Consider the following 20,117-nt stretch of genomic DNA (forward strand, 5'->3'; position numbering starts at 1 on the left):
ACATTTACAGGCAAGGATTTTAACTTTGCAGCTGCCTGAGGTAGTAGGTAGCTGTTAGGGCAAAAACAGACTAACCAAAAAGCTTAAAAGGAAAAGCTAGGGGAGATCAAAGCTCTGAGATGACAGCGTGAAGAGCTCTCCATACGCACTCCCTAGAATAACAAGCAAAATTGATGAAAATGATTTTTTTTAACTCAGAGTTGACGGGAATTTTCCTAATGGCATATAGCCAATGAAGAAACATTTAAAGAAATATCTACTAAAACTTCATAAGACTAGGAGGAGTCAAACCAACTCCCTTCCTCCCTCCCTCCTGCCAGGTCATGAAAGAAACTGCACTCTGGGTAGGTGTGGCCAAGAAGACGGGCTCCCTCTCCCCTCAGCTGCCAATCAAGACTTACCATATCTCAGCAGGAAGGGCAGGCTGCCAGTATTTTGCATCCCCTCCAACTCCAAGCTGAAGAGGCTAAATTTCTGTTGAGTGTGGCAAAGAAGTAGGGGGTTCCCTTGCCCTGTGCAGCCCCTACTCATAGGATGAAGGCTCTGTGCCTGGTGTGATGGTCCAAGAATACTGGAGCCCCAACTGCCCTCATCCAAGCTTGCTTATAGAGCAGAGATCCTATGCTGGGAGAAACAAACCAAGAAGATCAGAGGCTACTGCTCTAGCCAGTACCCAGAGCAGTAGCTGAGAGACTTTGCCCAGGGAGAGACAGTCCATAGAAAAGAGATTCAAGGCTCTCTCCAAATGAAATGACTGTCCTTGAAACTTAGTATAGGAACGTTCAAGTCTAAGGGAGCTCTCAAAACAAACAAAACAGCTCTTCTTAATTAAGAACCATAAGGCTAAACCATAGGCCATTTAATTCATCAGAGAGAATCAGGGGAAGGGACAGCTAAGAGTGCTCCTGAGGTCAGAGCAAACCTCAAAGACCATCCTTAAAGCCGACCCCTGCCCAAATTTAACTGGATCAGACTGCTGAGCAATGCAGGGCATTGTCAGGAACAATAGAGCAATCAGCCAGCAATTAGTGGAGCCTAAAAAGCAGTGTGTAATATCAAATGAAACAGCTTAACAGAGAAATCAGGGAAAGAGATGGTCACAGAGTGCCTGCTACATCCCCTGCCCTCCCAAGGCAACAAGAGTTGAAACAGGAAGGCAGGGCCCAAGGCTATATGAGCTCAAGGAGCAACACCAAAGTTTTCATGCTGAGGAAAAATAGACTTAACTAAAATAGTACATTCTATATGTCAATGGAATTGAGTTAGTATAGATTTGAAGTAGATTCTGGTAAGTTAATATGTAAATGGTAAGCCCTAGAGCAACCATTAAGAAAATAACTTTTAAAAATAGTTTAAAATAAAGTATTGCAAGAAGATATTTACTTATTGCAAAAGAGGCAGTAAAGGAAGAAGAGAGAAAAAAGACATGAGACACATACGAAAACAAAAGTTAACATGGCAGATAAAAATCCAACTATATTAATAATATTATGTGTGAGTCCCAGGCCTGACATTTATGTGTGTGGTCTCCAGCGAGTCACCCAAGCTTTCCACACCAGGTTCCCCACGTGTGAAAAGAGGATGACATCAGTTTCACAAGGCCAGCATGAAAATAAATTAGATCACATGCCCGCAGAAATCTAGCACTTGGGAGGCACTCAGTTTTCCCCTCCAATTGAGCCATTGCCTACCTGGCACCAAGGTACTCAATAAACATATGTTGAAATAATATAAGCCAAGCTTCTACAGCCAATAGAAATATACCTCATCCCTCCACAGTTCTGGAACGTGGATTCACAGAAGCAGAAAGAGAAAGAAATCTGCAGCCCCCACACTTCTAATCACCGCATTCTATCACCTCACAAATGAACCTGTAATGACAAACTGTGACAAGTGCCATGAAAGAAAAGAACGCTACGAGGGAGGCAGATGAACAGCATGTATTTTAGATCAGGCGTTCAGGGAAAGGCTCTGCGTGGAAGTGAATAAAATATTGGGCCAATACAAGGGAGGCAATACTCCTACTCTACTCCCACTGGTCAGACTACATATAGAAAATGGCATTCTATTTTGGGTGCTGCATTTTAACAGGAACACAGTCAACCCTGAGCTCATCAAGAAAAACACATCCCAGCTGATGAAGGGTGTGGAGACCATTCCATAAATACTCAATTCCCTCATTCAACAAATAATTTATTGAGTGCAAAACACTGGAGAGGATTTAAAATAAAGATACCAGCATTACAGCCTTCAAGAAATTTTACAGTCTAGTAGGGAGGGCAAGATGAGCACATAAGTAAATATAATACAAATTTGACATTTGCTCTAAAACTTAAGGGCCACAGATGTAGCACATGGAGCTGTAGGATACCAGGAAACACTTCGTGAAGGGGTGGCATTTGAGCCTGGAAAAGAAAAGGATTTCTTTTATTGAAAAACCCACTTAACGGGCATCACAAATAACAGAAGTTGCATGAGCAAAGGTGCAGAAGCAGGAATGTGTATCATATGCAAGTCATCGAGAAATTCAGCTTGCCTAGAGGAAAAGGTTCATCTAGGAAATGAGCCTGAAAAGATAAGATTTGGCTCAAAGTAAGTAGGGCCTTGGATGTTGGTAAGGAATTTGGACTTCATTTGGCAGTTAAAGGGAGGAATTAAGAATTTCTGAACAGAAACATTGTAATGGACACTGCTGTTTTGCCTGTCCAGCACTTTCTGGGGACAGCACGCCAATTTTCCTTGGGAAAATCATCCCTCCCCCAGCCCAGTCCTTGTCATCGTGCAAACAGAGAAAACTAAACCCCCAATTCCTCATTGATTGACAGGGATCTGCACAGGCTCCAAACAGAACCAATAACCAATGGGTGTCACATCTGGCAGTTTCGTTACAAGGAGAATGAGACAGAAAGACAGAGATGAGCTTTTCCTCCACTGGAATTACTGGGAAAAAAACCCTCAGATATGAATCTGGAACTGCTGGCAGCCTTTTTGCCACCAAGAAAGGAACCACTAGAGAATGGAAACAATTCAGAAAGAAGCAGAGCTCAGAGGTGGGACCCCTTGTTTCAGTCCCTGGAGCCAAGTGTGCCATAACATCTACCTCTAAACTTTTCAGTAAGTAAATCCATAAATTTTCTTTCTTGTTTAGTGGATTTGAGCTGGGTCTTTAACCATCTGTTATTGAAAGATTCCTGCTTCATACAAACCTCATCAGGCTGTGTTTTAGGCATATCCGAGGAGGAAGAGGACTGAAAGAGAGGAGATTAGTTAGTATAATAGTAATAGCAGCATACAATAGTAGAGGCAAAGTGAAATGAGGAATCACAGGGAAACATCGGACATACCCAGACTGGCCTGTAATCTTTAAAAGTGTCAAAATCAAGAAAGATCAAAAAAAAAAAAGATTAAGGAACTGTTCCAGATTAAAGGAAATTAAAGAGTCCTCACAACTAAATGCAACATGTGATACTGGGTAGGATCCTCAGCCAGAAAATGGACATTAGTGGGATAGTTGGCAAGATTATTAATGTTAGTGTCTTGATTTTAATCATTGTATGCATTTATTTAAAACGTTAACGTTTAGGGAGTGCTGATGAAGGGTATACAGAAGTTCTTTGACTATGTTTGCAACCTTTTGGTAAGTTCCAAAGGTTTTTTAAAAAGTTAAAAAGTAAAAGAATAAAAATACGAAATTAGGGTTTGATTAATGGTAGAGGGTATGGTTTTGGGAAATACTATGGTAATAAAATGACAAGGAGTTGGCAGAGCTCTGCCTGCCCACACTGGGCTCTTTGTCCGGGCTGTCCTCACCAGCCTTCTTTCTCCATGTCTCTCCCTTAGTCATATCACTATACCTGTGATGTCAACTTTTTCCAGAGAAGAAATAGATAAACAACAAAGTCCTATGGTACAGGACAGGGAAATATATTCAGTACCTTGTAATAACCTATAATGAAAAAGAATATGAAAAGGAATATGTGTATATATGTATATGTATGACTGAATCACTACGCTGTACACCAGAAACTAACACAACGTTGTAAATTAACTACACTTCAATAAAAATAAAAATGATTACAGAGAAGGCATGAAGGCATCAGCTGAAGAATGCTTATACCAGGGGAGAGAGGTCTGGACCCAGCTAATCTGTAATATATGAGGACATATCACAGGAAAATTATAATGAGGTTTTTGGGATTTAAAAAAAGGGATCCGTACTTAAATCGAAATAAAAGTATTCATTGTGTACTGACTCCTGTTCCTGCACTTTTGCTGCCTTCTTGGTTTGTGTAGGCTAGCTGAATTAGTTGAAATGGGATTGTTCATTTGTGCTCTTCGAATGTTACTCGCTTGTGTTACCTTAGGCAATTACCCATTGGTCTCTCTTGTGACCTTGACATCACAAACAGATAAAAACTGGTCTTAGCCTGTGTACAGATGACTGGATAAAGAAGCTGTGGAATATTTATACAATGGAATATTACTCAGCCATAAAATTAAAATAATGTCATTTGCAGCAACATGGATGGACCTAGAGGCTCATTCTAAGTGAAATAAGCCAGAAAGAGAAAGAAAAATACCATATGATATCAGTCATATGTGGAATCTAAAAAAAATGATAAATAAATTTATTTCCAAACAGAAACAGACTCACAGACATAGAAAACAAACTTATGGTTATCGGGGGGAAGGGATTGGGAAGGGATAAATTGGGAGCTCGAGATTCAGACACTAACTAATATATATAAAATAGATAAACAACAAGTTTATACTGTATAGCACAGGGAACTATATTCAATATCTTGTAGTAACTTATGGTGAAAAAGAATATGAAAACGAATATATGTATGTTCATGTATGAATGAAGCATTGTGCTGTACACCAGAAATTGACACATTGTAAACTTACTATACTTCAATTAAAAATATATATATATGCAAAAAAAAAACTTAGTCTGGGTAGATCCAGAGGCTAGAGCTAAGCCAAATAGCAGCTGTCAGAAACACTCTAACGATGCAGTGAGCTGGAGGTAATGAACTACCTAATGGAGGAAATGATTCTAAAGTTCCTTCCAACTCCATAGTTCAGTGAGCTTCTGCTTTTTTTTCTGTTAAATGTTCATAGTATCTAGTTCATACAGTGCTGCAAGGATGAAAGGAGATAAAGTACATAAAAGCCTGGCACTGAATAGATGTTCAGTCTCTGTGAAACAGACTACGAAATCCCAGTCCAATCTCCAGGGAAGTACCAACCTCAACCACTAGAGGGGACTCTCAGGCACATTCATATGACTTTAAATGAGACTCATGCCGCTGAGGTGGCAGGCAGCCCTCCCAATACACCAGCCCTTCCCATGCCAGGAAACTCACTCCCACTCAGGAAACCTGGCTCCACGCTGAACTCCATGGTGTTTTCTCTGAGTCACTATATTCTCCCACAGTTGCAAAATGATTTGGCAAAAGTCCCTCAAAGTCTTTTACTGCTGAGTAATATCCAAACTCCTTGCAATAATCAGAGGCCTTTCTCAATCTGGCCCCAACCTATCTTTCCAGCCTGAACTCCCCTGACCCTTTATACTGCAGCCACACTGGACAAATCATGCTCCTGCCTCTTTGCTGTGGTTCATGCTGTGTCTTCTTGATCCCTTTCCCCTATCTTGACCTTCTGAAACTCTACTTCTTTTTTGGTGATGCAAATGTCACCTCTTCCATTACTCCCTGCTCACTTCTCTAGAAAGAGTGATCTCACCCACCCTTGAACTTACACACCATATATTACACCCAACTATCTGTATTGAATGATCTCTGTACGTGCATCTTTTCTCTTCAATAGATTAGAAACTCCCTAAGTAGAGAGGCCAGTGGGTAATCTGCCCAGAATAACACAGTAAGTGGCAGAAATGTGACTCTAACTCGGGCAATCTGACTCCAGAGAGCTCTTACTCTTAACCATCAATTCACACTATATAGTCATCTTTTATTAGACACAGTGCCTAACTCAGAGCTTTGCACACAGTGCCATTTAATAGTTTATCAAATGAATTTAAAAAAAAAACTGATCTAATTAGCACCTCTTGAACCTTCACTGACTTGTGGGCTATTGGGAACCAGCAACTTGGTCTCATTAATCTGAATTAGAGTGCCTGGCCATAGATCTAATTATGAGCAATTTCAGAATCATAATTACTGTTCCATCTTGTCTCTTGATCTTTAATGCATATAAGGACTTACTCTCAGCTTCTAAGGGAGACAAAAACAACGTGAGTACTTACTGAAGCTGAGGAGATGTGTTTTTGTGAAGCTTCCAGCTCACATCGTTACTGTGAAGTGAGGGAGATGGACTGGATGGTCTCGGAGGGCCTCTTCTTCAGTTTATAACAGTCTGTGATTCTGGGAGACAGAATGGAATTAAAGAGAGTCTCTGCCTCTGTGTCAGAAGACGCCATGTTGAGTCTCAGCTCTCCAACTCACAGATTTTCCATTCTGTAAAATTTGATTCATCCATTCAAAAATTTTGAGTGTCTGGGGTAGGGGACACAGCAATGAACAAGATAAGACATGGCCCCTGCTCATCCAGCTAAGAAAAGCAGATGACACCTATATTGTGGGGCTGTCCTAATGAAGAAACTGAAGTGAACAAGATGTTGTATAAACTATACAGTCTAGTACAGAATCAAAAGATGATGATCTTGACAGGATTTCAATTTTACCAAATCCAATGACAACAAAAATGTTACCTATCTTGTTTTTGAAAAAAGCCTGACAGTGTATTTTAACCAAACCCTGTCAACTTCCCATGCAGCTTTCAGGCCTCTCCCCTACTCTCCATGTAAAGGTAGGCAAGGATTATCCGGCTTCTGGATACAGGCACTGCCAGGTTGCCAGGTCCCTAGCCCACTCCTGCAGGCTTCTATCTGAAAGTCATTAGGCTGGGAGGCTGGATGCCTGGGTTCGTGAGCTCTCAAGTTGTCTCAGTGACTCCAAGTCACCTGCCCACGCTCAGGTTTCAGTTTCCTCATCTGTGAAAGGTAGGCCACATCCGTTAGGAAGCCATCTCCCACGGCTACCGTAAAATACGCATGGGATCATTTAGCATTGGGCCGAGCCTGGCTCAGGGAGGCCAAACTCCAGAGGGCTGTTAAGGGTTCTCTTAAGGTTCCATCCAGCCCCAGGCCACTCCTCAGGCTGCACTGGGACTAGCAGAGGCAGCTGGGTCCTGGTCCCCGCTCCAGGACTCATTTGCCACGTGGTTCTGAGTGAGGTCACCAGGCGGCCCTATAGGCTGTTCTGCATGGAACCTGGAGGGTCTGGACCGTCTCAAGACGGCCCTGGGAGCCTCTAGGTTGACTGAAGCTGACGGAGCGGACACGTACCAGGGACCAATGCACCCACCGCGGGAAAGCTGGATGCGCTGAGGGGGCGTGTCACGTGACGGGCTCGGGGGCGGGCGGGGGTGGGGCCTGGCGCGCGCGGCTCCGGGTGACAGGGCGGGCGGGAAGGGGCGGGGCCTCGGGCGGGGCTGCCGGGGGGAGGCGGGCGGGCGGGAGGGGAGGAGTGGAGATGGCGGCGGCGACGGCTCAGGGGGGCGGGGGCGGGGAGCCCCAGGGAGCTGATGGGGTCGGCCCGGGGGTCCCGGGGGAAGTGGAGATAGTGAAGGGTCAGCCGTTCGACGTGGGCCCGCGCTACACGCAGCTGCAGTACATCGGCGAGGGCGCGTACGGCATGGTCAGGTGAGGGGCGTTCCGGAGTAGGGGGCCTGAGGGGGGGCGCAGACGGGTGCTTAGAGCCCTCTGGGTCTTAGGGACTTTGAGCATCCTGAAGAAGCAGAAGCTTCAGGAGGCTGGGGAGTGTTCCAGGGAGAGGGCCTTTGAGTGCTTTCTGGGGGAGGGGGCGCTGCGTAGGATCTAAGGAGAGGGGGTCTTGGGGGCTTTGAACTGGCCATTCTGTAATGAAGGGAGGGATATCTGAGTATATGTGGGGGAGTTTTAGGGACCCTATTGACAGAGGGTGAGGAGAAGATAATAAGTATTCTTGGGGAGGTAATATCCTTAGTGAAGGAGTGAAGGACCCTTCACTGGGGAGAGGATGTCTTGGATGCCCCACAGTGGGGCTTGCCAAGGAGTGTGAGAGAGAGAAGAGCAGAGCTCAGGGCTAGGCAGGGTGGGGCAGGGCTTTGGGCCTGGGGCCAGGAACCCAGTGAGCGATGAGGGGTCCAAGAGTCCCTTCCTCCAACTTTTAGGAGGGGTCTGTGAGTTCTCTCAGCCCCACTGGGTGCTCTGGGCCTTTGTTCATCTGGGAATAGCTCTGCTGCCCAGGTACCTTCCCCCGACACCCACCCCTGCCATATGCCTTCTCGTCAGTCCCTCCTATGACTCCCTCCTTCTCACTGTATTTGCCTCACTCACTGTACATCCTCCACACACACCCCCACCCCCGATGTGTCTTGGGTTGAGCAGGCCCATCCTGCAAAGGGGAGGATGAGGGGTCAGGGCAACTAGAATGGAAAGGGTTGAGGAGAGGGGAAGTCAGGGATCAGTCAGTCTCTTCCTCTGTTTGTGAAGTCATTGAAGGGCTGCCTGGCTGGTCCCCAGCTTTCTCCCTGGAGATCCCAGGCCTTCACAGCAGGAAGGAACCAGCATTGTTTATGACTGGCCAGAGCCCTCTCCTGCTCCCTCCCCTCCCCTCCCTGCCAAGGCCTGGGTGGGGCCACTAGGCCTGGACTCCCCTTTGGTAAGGCCACACGACAACATCTCTCTGGCCCTCTCAGCTCAGCTTACGACCACGTGCGCAAGACTCGAGTGGCCATCAAGAAAATCAGCCCCTTTGAGCATCAGACCTACTGCCAGCGCACGTTGCGGGAGATCCAGATCTTGCTGCGCTTCCGCCATGAGAACGTCATTGGCATCCGAGACATTCTGCGGGCACCCACCCTGGAAGCCATGAGGGATGTGTATCCTTCACCTTGGCCAGATGGCTGGCCAGGCACAGCCACAGAGCTGGGCTGGGAGAATGTGGGCTTGCTTTCTGTTTCCTTCTTTCCTACCACCCTCCAAAACAAACCCACTGAAAGAAACTTTCCTGCAGAAAAGAGGCCACAGAGTATAAGAGGACGAGGAGCCCTATGAATTCTGGCCTGCTGCAGCCAGGCAGTGGTGGCCTTGGGCAAGTCTGTTCTCTAAGCTCTGCCTCTGTAGGGGGCTGGGCAAGATGGGCTCTATGGGAGCTTTGTCTTCTGACATCTGAAATTCTGTGACGTGAATCAGCCTCTGCCCACGGTCAGTTCTTTTGTTTAACAGATGATGATTCTTTCTTCTCTGGATCCTCAGACTGGAAGGAAGGCAGGAAGGAGGAAAACTGCTCTTTTTTGAGGGCCTGCTATGTGGCTGGTGCAGTGCATGCCAAGTGCTTTGACACTTCTTATTCTGACTTCCACCTGCCCTATGAGATGGGCCTCATCAGCTCCATTTCAAAGATGAGGAAACTGAGGCTCAGAAAGCCTAAAATCAAGTGCTTCTGTTGCTGCCTCCTCCCCTCCCCCATGAGAACCTGTCCTTCTTTGAGACTTCACACTCAGAGCCCCACCCCAATCACTGGACCTGCACCTTGCCCAGGAGGGACAGCCTTGCCTCTGTTGCTCTCCTCCCATCTCTCTTTCCTAGTTTGTTGTCCACTTCCTGCCTGGCTGTTAGCAGCTTTTAACACCCATCACCTCTCCCCTACCCCACCCACCGCCAACCAGTCCCAGCCCTCCACCCAAGAGTGGGAATTTGTATTGCGGTGTCTGCAGCCCCCACCACAAGCTGTGGGCAGGAAATCTCCACACTCACCCCTAGCTTGCCGTGTGACCCTAACCAAGTCACTGCGTCTTGCTGGGTCTCCTCATCTGTAAAACAGCAGGGTTGATCCAGATGTTCTCAGAAGACCCTTTAGAAGCTGATTCTGAAAGACAGTCCTAATTTATTCTTCCAGAGACAAGCCACATGACATTTATTTGTTTGTTTGTATTTAGTCCTTTTTTTTATCTTAAAATACAAAAGGACATTTACTCCTCTGTCTTTGAATATATGGCCAAGCACTCTGAGTAGGAGAATGCAGTTGGGAGTTTCTCCTCATTTGTCTTGCACAAACCATTCCCATAAGGCAAGCATTTATTTTTGAGCAAACATTTATTACATGCCAGATGGTGTTCATACATTATCTCATTTAACCTTCTCAACTGCTGTGTGGCTCCAGCTTTTATAACAGCAATACTAGTTCATGTTTGCTGAGTACTTACAACGTGCCAGGCATTGGGCTGGCAGCTCTACATGGGTCATCTCAGCTAATCTTCACAACCCCTCTCTAAAGAACAATTTTTTTTGCCCTACTTTGCAGATGAGGAAATAGAGGGGCAGACAGGTTGAGGACATAAAGCCAATGAGTGGTGGAGTAGTGACTCAGACACTGGTGGGTGAACTCCAGAGGCAGCATTCTTAACTGTAACTTTCTCCTGCCTTCCACCACTTATTAGCCCCATTTTTCCAGTAGGGAAACTGAGGTCACAGAACCAAAATGCTTTACTCAGAGTTACCAGCTGAGATACGGCAGAGGCCTTGAGCCCAACCACTAAGTATGGGCTTTGCCCAGCTCATGATATGGGTTGGCAGGTTGGCAGGTCTGTTGAGTCCCCAGAGGCATTGGCTGGAGGGATGTGAAGTCACCAGAATCTGTTCTTCTTAACCAAGTGCCTCCTGCTACCCCTACCCGGGGGTCTCTGGTACCAACCTCAGCTACATTGTGCAGGACCTGATGGAGACAGACCTGTACAAGTTGCTCAAAAGCCAGCAGCTGAGCAATGACCACGTCTGCTACTTCCTCTACCAGATCCTGCGAGGCCTCAAGTATATCCATTCAGCCAACGTGCTCCACCGGGACTTAAAGCCCTCCAACCTGCTCATCAACACCACCTGCGACCTTAAGGTCAGAGGGTTGAGTGCCTGTCTCCCTCCCCCACCCCCTGGGGTCTCTGGCTTCCAAGTGACCAGTAGCCCCCATGGGTAGGAGAGTATCACAAGCGAAGGGAACAGCACAGGGAGAGGCATGACTGTATGAATGCTTGGGCCCTGGAGGCCTCATGCCCCAAGTTTAGCAGCCTGGGTTGCATTCCAGATCTGTGATTTTGGCCTTGCCCGGATCGCTGATCCTGAGCACGACCACACTGGCTTCCTGACGGAATACGTGGCCACACGCTGGTACCGGGCCCCAGAGATCATGCTTAACTCCAAGGTAGGGGGGGCCATCCACCCCTCAAGAGAAGGGGTTGGGTCCCAGAAAGCCCTGGAGCCACCTCTGAGCCAGGAAATGACCCCTATGATGCAGGAAGTCTACCTACCCACTGGGCCTTGTCACATAGTTCTGGTCCTCGGGCTCTAGAAAGAAACTGAGAATTACCTCTGCTGGGCTTCTGCCCTTTGCCTCTCTGACTGGTGTTGAACCTTGGTTGGGGGTGGGGGGGTGGCTTGGCCCAAACAACAGAGCCCTGTTGAGGCTGGCCACCACTTTCTCTTCCTCTCCAGGGCTACACCAAGTCCATCGATATCTGGTCTGTGGGCTGCATTCTGGCTGAGATGCTCTCCAACCGGCCCATCTTCCCTGGCAAGCACTACCTGGACCAGCTGAACCACATTCTGGGTGAGGGGGGCTGACTAGCTCAATGGGAGGGAGATGCCCTTATTGGAGGTGAGATATCTTTAGGTTTCCATCATGCATGGAGCCCCTACGGAGATTCAGAGTATTTCACTGAGGTGTAGATACTGTCCCCATTCAATAGATGGGAAAAGCAAAGCTACATACACCCAACACTTAGGAAGTATTAGAGCCAGAATTTGAACCTAGGGCTGCCCAAATCCAGACCCGTTTTGGCTCCTTCTATTGGTTCTTGGCTCCTTCTATTCCCAGAAGGGAGAGATTGCTCACCAAGTCACCTGCCTTACACACAGGTATCCTGGGCTCCCCATCCCAGGAGGACCTGAATTGTATCATCAACATGAAGGCCCGAAACTACCTACAGTCTCTGCCCACCAAGACCAAGGTGGCCTGGACCAAGCTTTTCCCCAAGTCGGACCCCAAAGGTGAGAGAGACTTGGGGCTGGTGTGGGATAAAAACTGGGTGCAGAGGAGGGTACCTGAGCCCAGCAGCTGGCTGCCTGAGTAGGTAGGCCCCTGGGCACAGAGAAGCAAAGCAGTGCTTCTGGAAGCTCCTCGGCCCTTCCCTTTGACGTCTGACACCTGTCTTTCCCTAGCTCTTGACCTGCTGGACCGCATGTTGACCTTTAACCCCAACAAACGGATCACAGTGGAAGAAGCTCTGGCTCACCCCTACCTGGAGCAGTACTACGACCCAACAGATGAGGTGGGGCCACCACCAGCAGGGCTGGCAGGTAGGTCGATGGGTGGGCATCCCTGAATTCCTGTTGTGAACCTCCCCACTTCTCTGTCCCTCCTAGCCAGTGGCCGAGGAACCTTTCACCTTCGACATGGAGCTGGATGATCTACCCAAGGAGCGGCTGAAGGAGCTCATCTTCCAGGAGACAGCCCGCTTCCAGCCTGGGGTGCTGGAGGGCCCCTAACCTGGACAGATGCCTCTGCTCCCTGGGGCCTGGTGAGTATCCCCCCCGAACCCACGCACAGATTCACCCTAAGACCAGGCTGCCCACCATGCCCCCATGTAGTCACAAGCTTGCTCACGTCCATGATCTACGTGAATGGTGGCAACAAAAGGACCAGAGCCTGCCACAGACCTGTGGTCCCCCCAGCCCTACCTGTCAATACCCTTCAAACTCCAGCCCCAGTAGCCATTCCAGGCCCTCAGAGGTCACTGAGGGCCCCTCTCGCCCATCTGAGGAACAGAGCCAGGAGTTGGCTTCCCTAGCCTGGGCAGAGTGGCAAGTAGGGCAGTAACTGCTTTGGGAGGAGCTGGCAGCACCCAGCCTGACCCACATGCCAGGCTTCTCCACACCTGGTGTCCAGATCAGCAGTCCATATACCTCTGGGGGACACTGCTGGGCCTACCCCAACCCACGCGCTCTCCGTCCCTCCTCTGGTTGCCTTTCTGTCTTTGGCCAGTTGCAGCCTGATTAGCAGGAAGGCAAACACACCTGGGTTCAAAGCCCAGCTCTGACACTTAGTAAGGGCTGTGTGATATTGTGCAAGACACCTCACCTTTCTGCATCTTGGTTTCCTGGAGACAGTCCTGATATTGAGAGCAAACTCCTACCTAGCACCAGGCATTGTTCTAAGAGTTTTACATATATTAACTCATTTATGGCAGTATCTTGAAATAGGCACTAATGTTACCCCCATTCACAAATAAGGAAACCAAGACCCAGCTGTATGGATGAAAGGAAAGATGTTGGGGTCGGGGCTCTGGCAGGTCTGCTTGTGGGGAGGGATGTGTGCTAATGGTTCCTTTCCTGCCTGCCTTTTTGTTTAGGTCCTGCCTTCTGCCTGCCCCTCCCCTGCCGGACTGTTAGAAAATGGACACTGTGCCCAGCCCAGCCCCCGACAGCCCAGGTCAGGGCCAAGGGCGGGCCTGGCCACCTCCCTCCGCTTTGCTCAGGAGTTCTGCTTCAGGCAGGCCAACGCACTCGCCCTCCCCCACCCCTCCCAGGACCTGAGGGGCTCAGGTGGCCCCAAAGCAAATTCCCCTCTGCTGCTCTGCCTCCACCTGCCCTGGCTATCCCAGTCTCTGGTAGTTCTGGAATCCAAGGGCTCTGGCTGCTCCGGGATCTACTGAGGGGTCAGGTGGTGGAGGAGGGGGAGACACGGAGGACACTGAGTAGGGACTCAGGGCCAGCCCTGCCTCACTCACTTCATTAAAACCCCACCCCATTTTCCCTGAAGGAACATTCCTAAGGCTCAAGGGCTAGTATCCCTGAGGAGCAGGGCCCAGGCCTAAACTCCCTCCCCCAACAAAGCTGCCACATCTAACGTCCCGCTGCTTCTGTGTGTGGGTGAACAGAAGTGGAGGTGGGGCACATGCAGAGCCCAGTGCCCCTCCCACCCCCTGTGCCTGTATCTAATATATAAATATAGAGATGTGTATATGGATGGCCCTGGCTCTGTCTGTATTCGCCGATGCCCTGACCCTAACCCTTGCTGCTTTGAGGACTGACTCTCCAGCCCAGCCGCTTCCTACCTGTGGCTTTACCTGGTGTGGTGGCCTTTGGCTCCCCAGCTGGCCAGGGTTGAGAATGGAAATGTAAGGAGTTCCAGACTCCTGGACAAAATGGGATCAGTTTCCCCCTTAGTCACTGTCCTTTCCCCTCTCTGATGGCTTCCTGTCTAACTGGCTGGGGGTGATTCTGGAATGACTCAGGGACACCCTACACACCCCCGGATTCTTTGAAAATGGCCAGGAATGATACATTACATACCCTGGCCACATGAACCAGCGGGAAGGGGGAAAGTTGTCGCACACCTGGTGGGGTGGGGGTAGGGGGACTTGCCTACCACCCCTCCGCCGGTGTGGCCACAGAGGGATTCTGGGGTGTGTGAAGGGCCTGGGGATACGAGGGCCAGACCTGCCTGGCCCTACTCCTGCCTCTACCCCATCCCCAGCTGAGCCCTGCAGTCTGGCCCCAGGCCAGCAGCAGGCTCAGCAGGTCCCAAGGGGTGTGGTGCGGGCCGGTGGTGGAGCCAGCCTACATCAGCCAGGCAGTCTGCGAGGCAGCAGTCCATCGGGAGCGGCTGAGCTCACGGCAGCCGGAGCGTGGAAAGGCAGCACGGCCATGAGCCCTCTGCTATACTATGCCCTGCCCACCCTGGGCAGCTATGTCATGCTCTCCATCTTCTTCCTACGCCGGCCTCGCCTGCTGCACACCCCGTGGTTTCGAGCCTTCTGTCCCCGCCTGGGGGCCCACCGGGGAGGTGAGCTGGGCCAGGGTAGGAGGTGGGGTGGCTACTGAAGGTGGAGTGAGGATAGTGAGACAGGTGCCAGAGTGCACAGCAGAAACAGTAGGTCCAAAGGGCGAGATGTTAAAAGGAGAGCAGAGATCAAGGTAGACAGAGAGCCGGATGATGGCAGAGCAGGATGTGGAACAAGGAAGAGGCCGTTCAACCTGGTCCAACGGGGTGAGGAGGCAGGGGGCCGTGGAGGGAAGGAGGGAGGCCAGGCCCCAGGAACCCACCCTAGCTGCCCTACACAGGATCTGGAGAGCGCCTGGAGAACACCATGGAGGCCATGGAGAAGTGAGTCCACCTGCCCGGCCAAGTTGCCGGGTAAGGTTGTGCCAGCTGTGTGCGGCATGACACTAAAGGGTGCCATTTACCTTCTGGTCTGGGTGACCGGAGCCCCCGGGAGGTGTGCGGTGCACAGCCTGCACATCCGGCCTGAACTGCCCCACGTTCCCCTGAAATGCCCCACCATCCTGCCGTCCGGCCCATCCCTATCTGTCCCCCATCCCCTCACTGATCTTCACTCCCATAGCTCCATGACCCAGAGAGCTGACCTCCTGGAGCTTGACTGCCAGCTGACTCGGGATGGCGTCGTGGTAGTGTCACACGACAAGAACCTGTCCCGCCAGTCTGGCGTGAACAGGGATATTGGCAGCCTGGACTTTGAGGTGGGCCCTGCCCCAGCCCCTCACTGTATCCAGAGAGGCTCCATGCATCCACACGTGCCCCCTGGTGACATGCCCGTGCTCTCCCCAGGAGCTGCCCCTCCTCAAGGAAGAGCTGGAGGTTTACTTCTCACCAGGTGAGAGCACGGACTGTGAGCCCTGGGCTGAGCCAGCCCGAGGGACCTCAACCTCCTGCCCTCTCTTCTCCTCTGGGACCCACCCCCTCCCCCTGGCTTCTCACCCCAATTCCACCAATCCTTCTCTGATCCCTCTTCCCACAACTCCCCAGGCCACTTCACACATGGGTCAGACCGGCACATGGTGCGTCTGGAGGACGTGTTCCGGAGGTTTCCGAGGACGCCCATTAGCGTGGAAATCAAAGAGGAAAATGAAGAGCTCATTTACAAGGTGGTGCTGCAGGCAGGGGTAGGTGAGGAGGGCCCAGGGTTGGACAGAGGCCTGACTCCCCCTGTCCCCCTCATCTCTTCCCTCTCCCAGACAGCAGACCTGGTGAGGAACTTTGACCGCAATGAAATCACCATCTGGGCCTCAGGGAAGAGCTCAATTATGAAGAAGTGCAAGGCTGCTGTGAGTCCCTTTTTCCCTCCCGGCTTCAGCGGCCCTTCCTCCCAGGAGGAGGGACCTAGGCCAGAGGGGTCTAGAGCTTCTGGAGGAGCCCTGAGCAGGGTCTCCAAGAGTGAGATTTGGAGACGGGCCTGGCTCAGAACATGTATGAGCTAAGGCAGGCCAGAGGGACAGGGAGGGCGCTCTTGGCCTGGAACCCCTGGGCTAAGATGTAGCTTTGATCCTGCAGGTGGTAGGGTTTCCTGAATGTTCAAAACTGTGTCCCCTGCAGCCCAAGCCTCCTCTGTGCTCCCCCAGGAGCAGACTGATCCCCCTTCTCACTTCCCCTTGCCTCCCAGAACCCTGAGATGCCCACCTCCCTCACATTAAGCCGAGGACTCTGGGTGCTGCTGCTCTATTACCTGGGGCTGCTGCCCTTCATCTCCATCCCCGAGAAGTTCCTCATCTGCTTCCTGCCCACCATCATCAACAGGTACCCACAGGGTCCCCGCCTTCCTCCCTCATCCTCTTCCTTTTCTTACCTCAGAAAAACACCCCCCCTCCAAACTCCATTGTGCAGGGTCTGGTCTAGAGCAGGAGAGCCAGTGTCTCCAGCTCCCTGGCTTCCCTTGAGGATAACCCGCAGGGTCCTTTGAAGACAGCGGTTCTCACCTAGCATTCATGAGTACTAAGGGGGCCATGAACCCCCTGAAAGTCCATGCAAATGCGTGTTGATGCAGTTGGAGTTTTAGGACAAAAAGTTTATTTGTTCATCCAGTCCTCCAACAAATATTTATTGAAACTCTGTTTTAGGTGCACTTACTTGTAATTAAGACCAGTGTGGGTAGGGTAAGGACTTCCCTGAGCTTACAGTCTGGGTGGGGAGACAGATATTGATTAATTATAGCATAACTCTCTGATTCTCAAGCAGAAAAGCGAGGATTTTCCTGCTGGGAGACAAGAATTAACAAAGTAACAGCTAGGCAGAGTATCAGGAATTTGGATACTTCGTCAGCTCTCAGGCCAGGGCCCTCCCTTTGCCTTCTGAGACCTTCTCAGTGGCAGCCCCAGTGCTCTCTGCTCCCCTCTGTTGTCCTGAGGGAAGCTCCCCACCAACCCCAACCATCACTTGCTACAAAGAGATCATTATACTACAGAACTTAGGGTACATAACTTTTTATACAGGGCTTGCAAAATGTTTTCACATCCTCGGTTTTTTTGAGCTTTACCTTGCAGCACCTGCAGGAGATACAGGAATCATGACTCCCTACCATAGTACCCATGGAGAAGCTGAAGCTCAGAGAGTTTCTGTAATTTGCCCAAGGTCACATAGCAGAGCCTGCCCTAGGACACTGTAAAAGCCTCCAAAGTCACCCCTAGAGTGGGACAGTTGGCCGACCCACTAAGTCTGTCTGGTCTCAGGAGGCTGATCAGGCCCAACCAGGAGAACCTCCAGATTGTGCATCCAGCTTAGGAGTCAAGCTGCATTCTGGTCCAGGCCCTGGCCCCACCATGGACTTGCTGTGTGACCTCGGGCAAGTCACTCTAGTTCTCCAAGGCTGTTTCTTCCTAGGTAAAGTGGTGAGGAGGGCACCCTCAAAGCATGGAGTCAAGGATATGGGAGCAGAAGTTCACTGAACAGTGGGTGAATTGTTCCTCTGGGCAACCGCAAGTGTTCATCTAGAGGGGGTGGAGTTACACTGGTCTAGGGGGTCATTCCTACCCCACCCCACCCCTGTGACAGAGAGGGACCCAAAGGGCTGATCATGACACCTCCTCTCCGCAGGACCTACTTCCCATTTCCCTGTTCTGGGCTGAATCAGCTGGCAGCTGTGGTTTCCAAATGGTGAGGTGGGCAAGAAGGCGGGGTGGAGTGTCCCTTCCCTCCTCCTTAGTCCCATCGCATCACTGCCTTTGCCTCCCCACCCCCACCAGGCTCATCATGAGGAAAAGTCTGATCCAACACCTGGAGCAGCGAGGGGTACAGGTGAGCAAGTGGGTTGTTCCTAGGGGGAGCCCAGCACAGCTCTGCTACTGACTGGCTGGGTCACTTGAGCAGGTCACCTTCTGAGTCTCAGTTTCCTTGTCTGTCAAATGGGGTAATGGTATATTTAACTCTTCTGGATATGCAACTGGTACTTAGTCAAGGCTTGATCAAGGCTGATGATGATGATGATGATGATGTATCAAACCCTCCTGATTCCTGATGACGGGGGTTGGGAAGAGACCAGAGAAGGAAAAGACCAGCCCAGACCATCCCCTCCCTCTCCCCTGAGCATCAGCTCTGTTTAATTAGCAGACCTTTGTTGAGAACTAAGTGTTGAGAACACAGTTCCAGGCACTGTGCTCCCAGGGAAGGAGCAGGGAGCCTGTCATCAAGGGCAGAGGAGGAAAGGAAGCAGGCATCGCAGAGGCAGCCAGCAGACAGAAAGGAAACAGAGTGCTGCGGTCTGTGGGGTCAGTGAAGGCCTTCTGGAAGAAATGAGAAGCCCACTCGCAGGGAAGGGAAAGGGAGGGCATGTCAGGCAGGAGGCTCAGCACAGGGGAAGGGTGGGAGGAGCAAGAGGCCAGCAGAGGAACCAAGAGGGGTCCCTCCAGGCTGCTGTCTAGAGGAAGTGGTACAACGGGAGCTGGAGAAGGCAGCAGAGGCAGCGGCAGGCAGCCTGTGAACCTCAGTAAGGAGCCTGGACTTCAGCCCAAAGGGAAGGGGAGCTTCTCAGAGGCTTAAGCAGGGGAGAGACCTGATCCAATTGAGGCTTATTGAGTGAGGGTCACTCTTGCCATCACATGGAGAAGTGATCGTGGGTAGCAGAGTCTCACTAGGAGGCTAATGTGGACACTGACAGGACTGGGGCTGAGGTGGCAGCAGTGGGGATGGATGAAGAGTTAAGTCAGAGACAGGCCAGGACTCAGCCACTGATTGGCTGTTGGGGGGAGTGAGACATAGGGATGACACAGCTCTTTCAGATCAGCCCTCCTGCTCCATGGGTCTTCACCACAGCTCTGGGAGGTTGGACCATCACTCTCATTTGCCAGAGTAAGAAACTGAGAGGTCCAGTGACTTGCCCAGGGTTCAAATACCATCTCCACCTACTTCAGTGCCCACAGGAGAAGACTCAGGAGGCAGGAAAGAGGCAGAGCAGCAGCAGATATGGGCAGGCTGGGAGGCACTGGCGGGCTGGTAAATGTTCCACAACCAGCTTTCCCCGGGGAGGGGGTTGGAACACCTGATTTGAGCATGAGATAATTTCTCTGCTGTATTTACTCCCACCTTGGCCAATTTCAGGCTACCAACATGAAGTCACTCAACAGAGTTGGGATGAGATGCATGGTAGCACACCATTATATAGTATTTCCATCTTATACATTCAATAGCTGTAGATAATCTCCAGAACATAGGTAATGGTAAAATGTCATAAAATAACGAGGAAGTGATGAGTTTTGAATATTTATTACTGAATTGTAAGTTTCTATAATATTTAATAATGGCTGCATTTAATAACCAGTTTGCAAAATTCCTGAAAATGTAACAACCAGCTCCAGTACAGTACTGCTGGGAGGTCTCCACAGAGGAGAGCACCCCACATCTGGGTACAAGGGGAAGTGCCAAGTAAAGTTGTTGGGGAACTGCAAGCCTGTCCCTCCCCACTCAGGTGATATTTTGGTGCCTTAATGAAGAATCAGATTTTAAAGCAGCCTTCGACCTGGGGGCCACTGGCGTCATAACTGATTACCCAACAGCCCTGAGGCGCTACCTGGACAACCATGGACCACCTGCCCCATCCTACTAACCCAGAGTTCCTCACCCGTCACCCCCTCCTCTGTTTCTCTTCCCCAATAAATATGCTCTTTTCAGTCATGTCTTTGTGCTTGGCGGGGGTTGGGGGTGGAGTGGTTAGAGCCTAGAAGACTGCAAAGATGGCAGCTTGAGGCAGAAGAGGCCACCCAAGAGGCC

At 50.4% G+C, this 20,117-nt stretch overlaps 2 protein-coding genes and 1 long non-coding RNA gene across 7 annotated transcripts; 2 read left to right on the forward strand and 1 right to left on the reverse strand.

The window, feature by feature from the left end:
* Positions 1 to 2,370: 2,370 nt before the first annotated feature.
* LOC140686957 (uncharacterized) lies at positions 2,371 to 6,376 on the reverse strand. The gene is made up of 3 exons (XR_012060965.1): positions 6,272 to 6,376; positions 3,207 to 3,248; positions 2,371 to 2,405 (listed from the first exon to the last, which is right to left on the reverse strand). It is a non-coding gene; the product is annotated as an uncharacterized lncRNA (long non-coding RNA).
* Positions 6,377 to 7,547: 1,171 nt separating this feature from the next.
* MAPK3 (mitogen-activated protein kinase 3) lies at positions 7,548 to 14,089 on the forward strand. Its single transcript, XM_006201256.3, has 9 exons — positions 7,548 to 7,729; positions 8,767 to 8,949; positions 10,769 to 10,958; positions 11,148 to 11,264; positions 11,555 to 11,669; positions 11,978 to 12,109; positions 12,281 to 12,390; positions 12,485 to 12,639; positions 13,471 to 14,089. The coding sequence occupies exons 1-8, from the start codon at positions 7,560 to 7,562 to the stop codon at positions 12,605 to 12,607; spliced, it is 1,140 nt and encodes a 379-aa protein (XP_006201318.1). The 5' UTR covers positions 7,548 to 7,559; the 3' UTR covers positions 12,608 to 12,639; positions 13,471 to 14,089.
* A 115-nt stretch (positions 14,090 to 14,204) lies between these two features.
* GDPD3 (glycerophosphodiester phosphodiesterase domain containing 3) lies at positions 14,205 to 20,021 on the forward strand. Of its 5 annotated transcripts, none has more exons than XR_004193950.2 (10): positions 14,205 to 14,906; positions 15,185 to 15,227; positions 15,466 to 15,601; positions 15,690 to 15,735; positions 15,888 to 16,024; positions 16,097 to 16,186; positions 16,522 to 16,655; positions 17,736 to 17,803; positions 17,949 to 18,008; positions 18,098 to 18,153. XR_004193950.2 is itself a non-coding variant. In XM_031687459.2 (10 exons), exons 1-10 carry the CDS (start codon positions 14,423 to 14,425, stop codon positions 19,951 to 19,953), a joined length of 1,320 nt encoding a protein of 439 aa, XP_031543319.1. In that variant the 5' UTR covers positions 14,205 to 14,422; the 3' UTR covers positions 19,954 to 20,021. The 5 variants fall into 5 exon arrangements, 3 of the variants coding, with proteins under 3 accessions (XP_031543319.1, XP_006201320.2, XP_072798984.1); XR_004193951.2 differs by having other exon boundaries at positions 17,736 to 17,807; positions 18,098 to 18,145; XM_031687459.2 differs by lacking the exon at positions 17,736 to 17,803 and adding an exon at positions 19,816 to 20,021 and having other exon boundaries at positions 18,098 to 18,149.
* Positions 20,022 to 20,117: the final 96 nt, after the last annotated feature.

This window comes from Vicugna pacos, chromosome 18 (assembly GCF_048564905.1).
Source record: "Vicugna pacos chromosome 18, VicPac4, whole genome shotgun sequence".
NCBI classification, from domain to species: Eukaryota; Metazoa; Chordata; class Mammalia; order Artiodactyla; family Camelidae; genus Vicugna; species Vicugna pacos.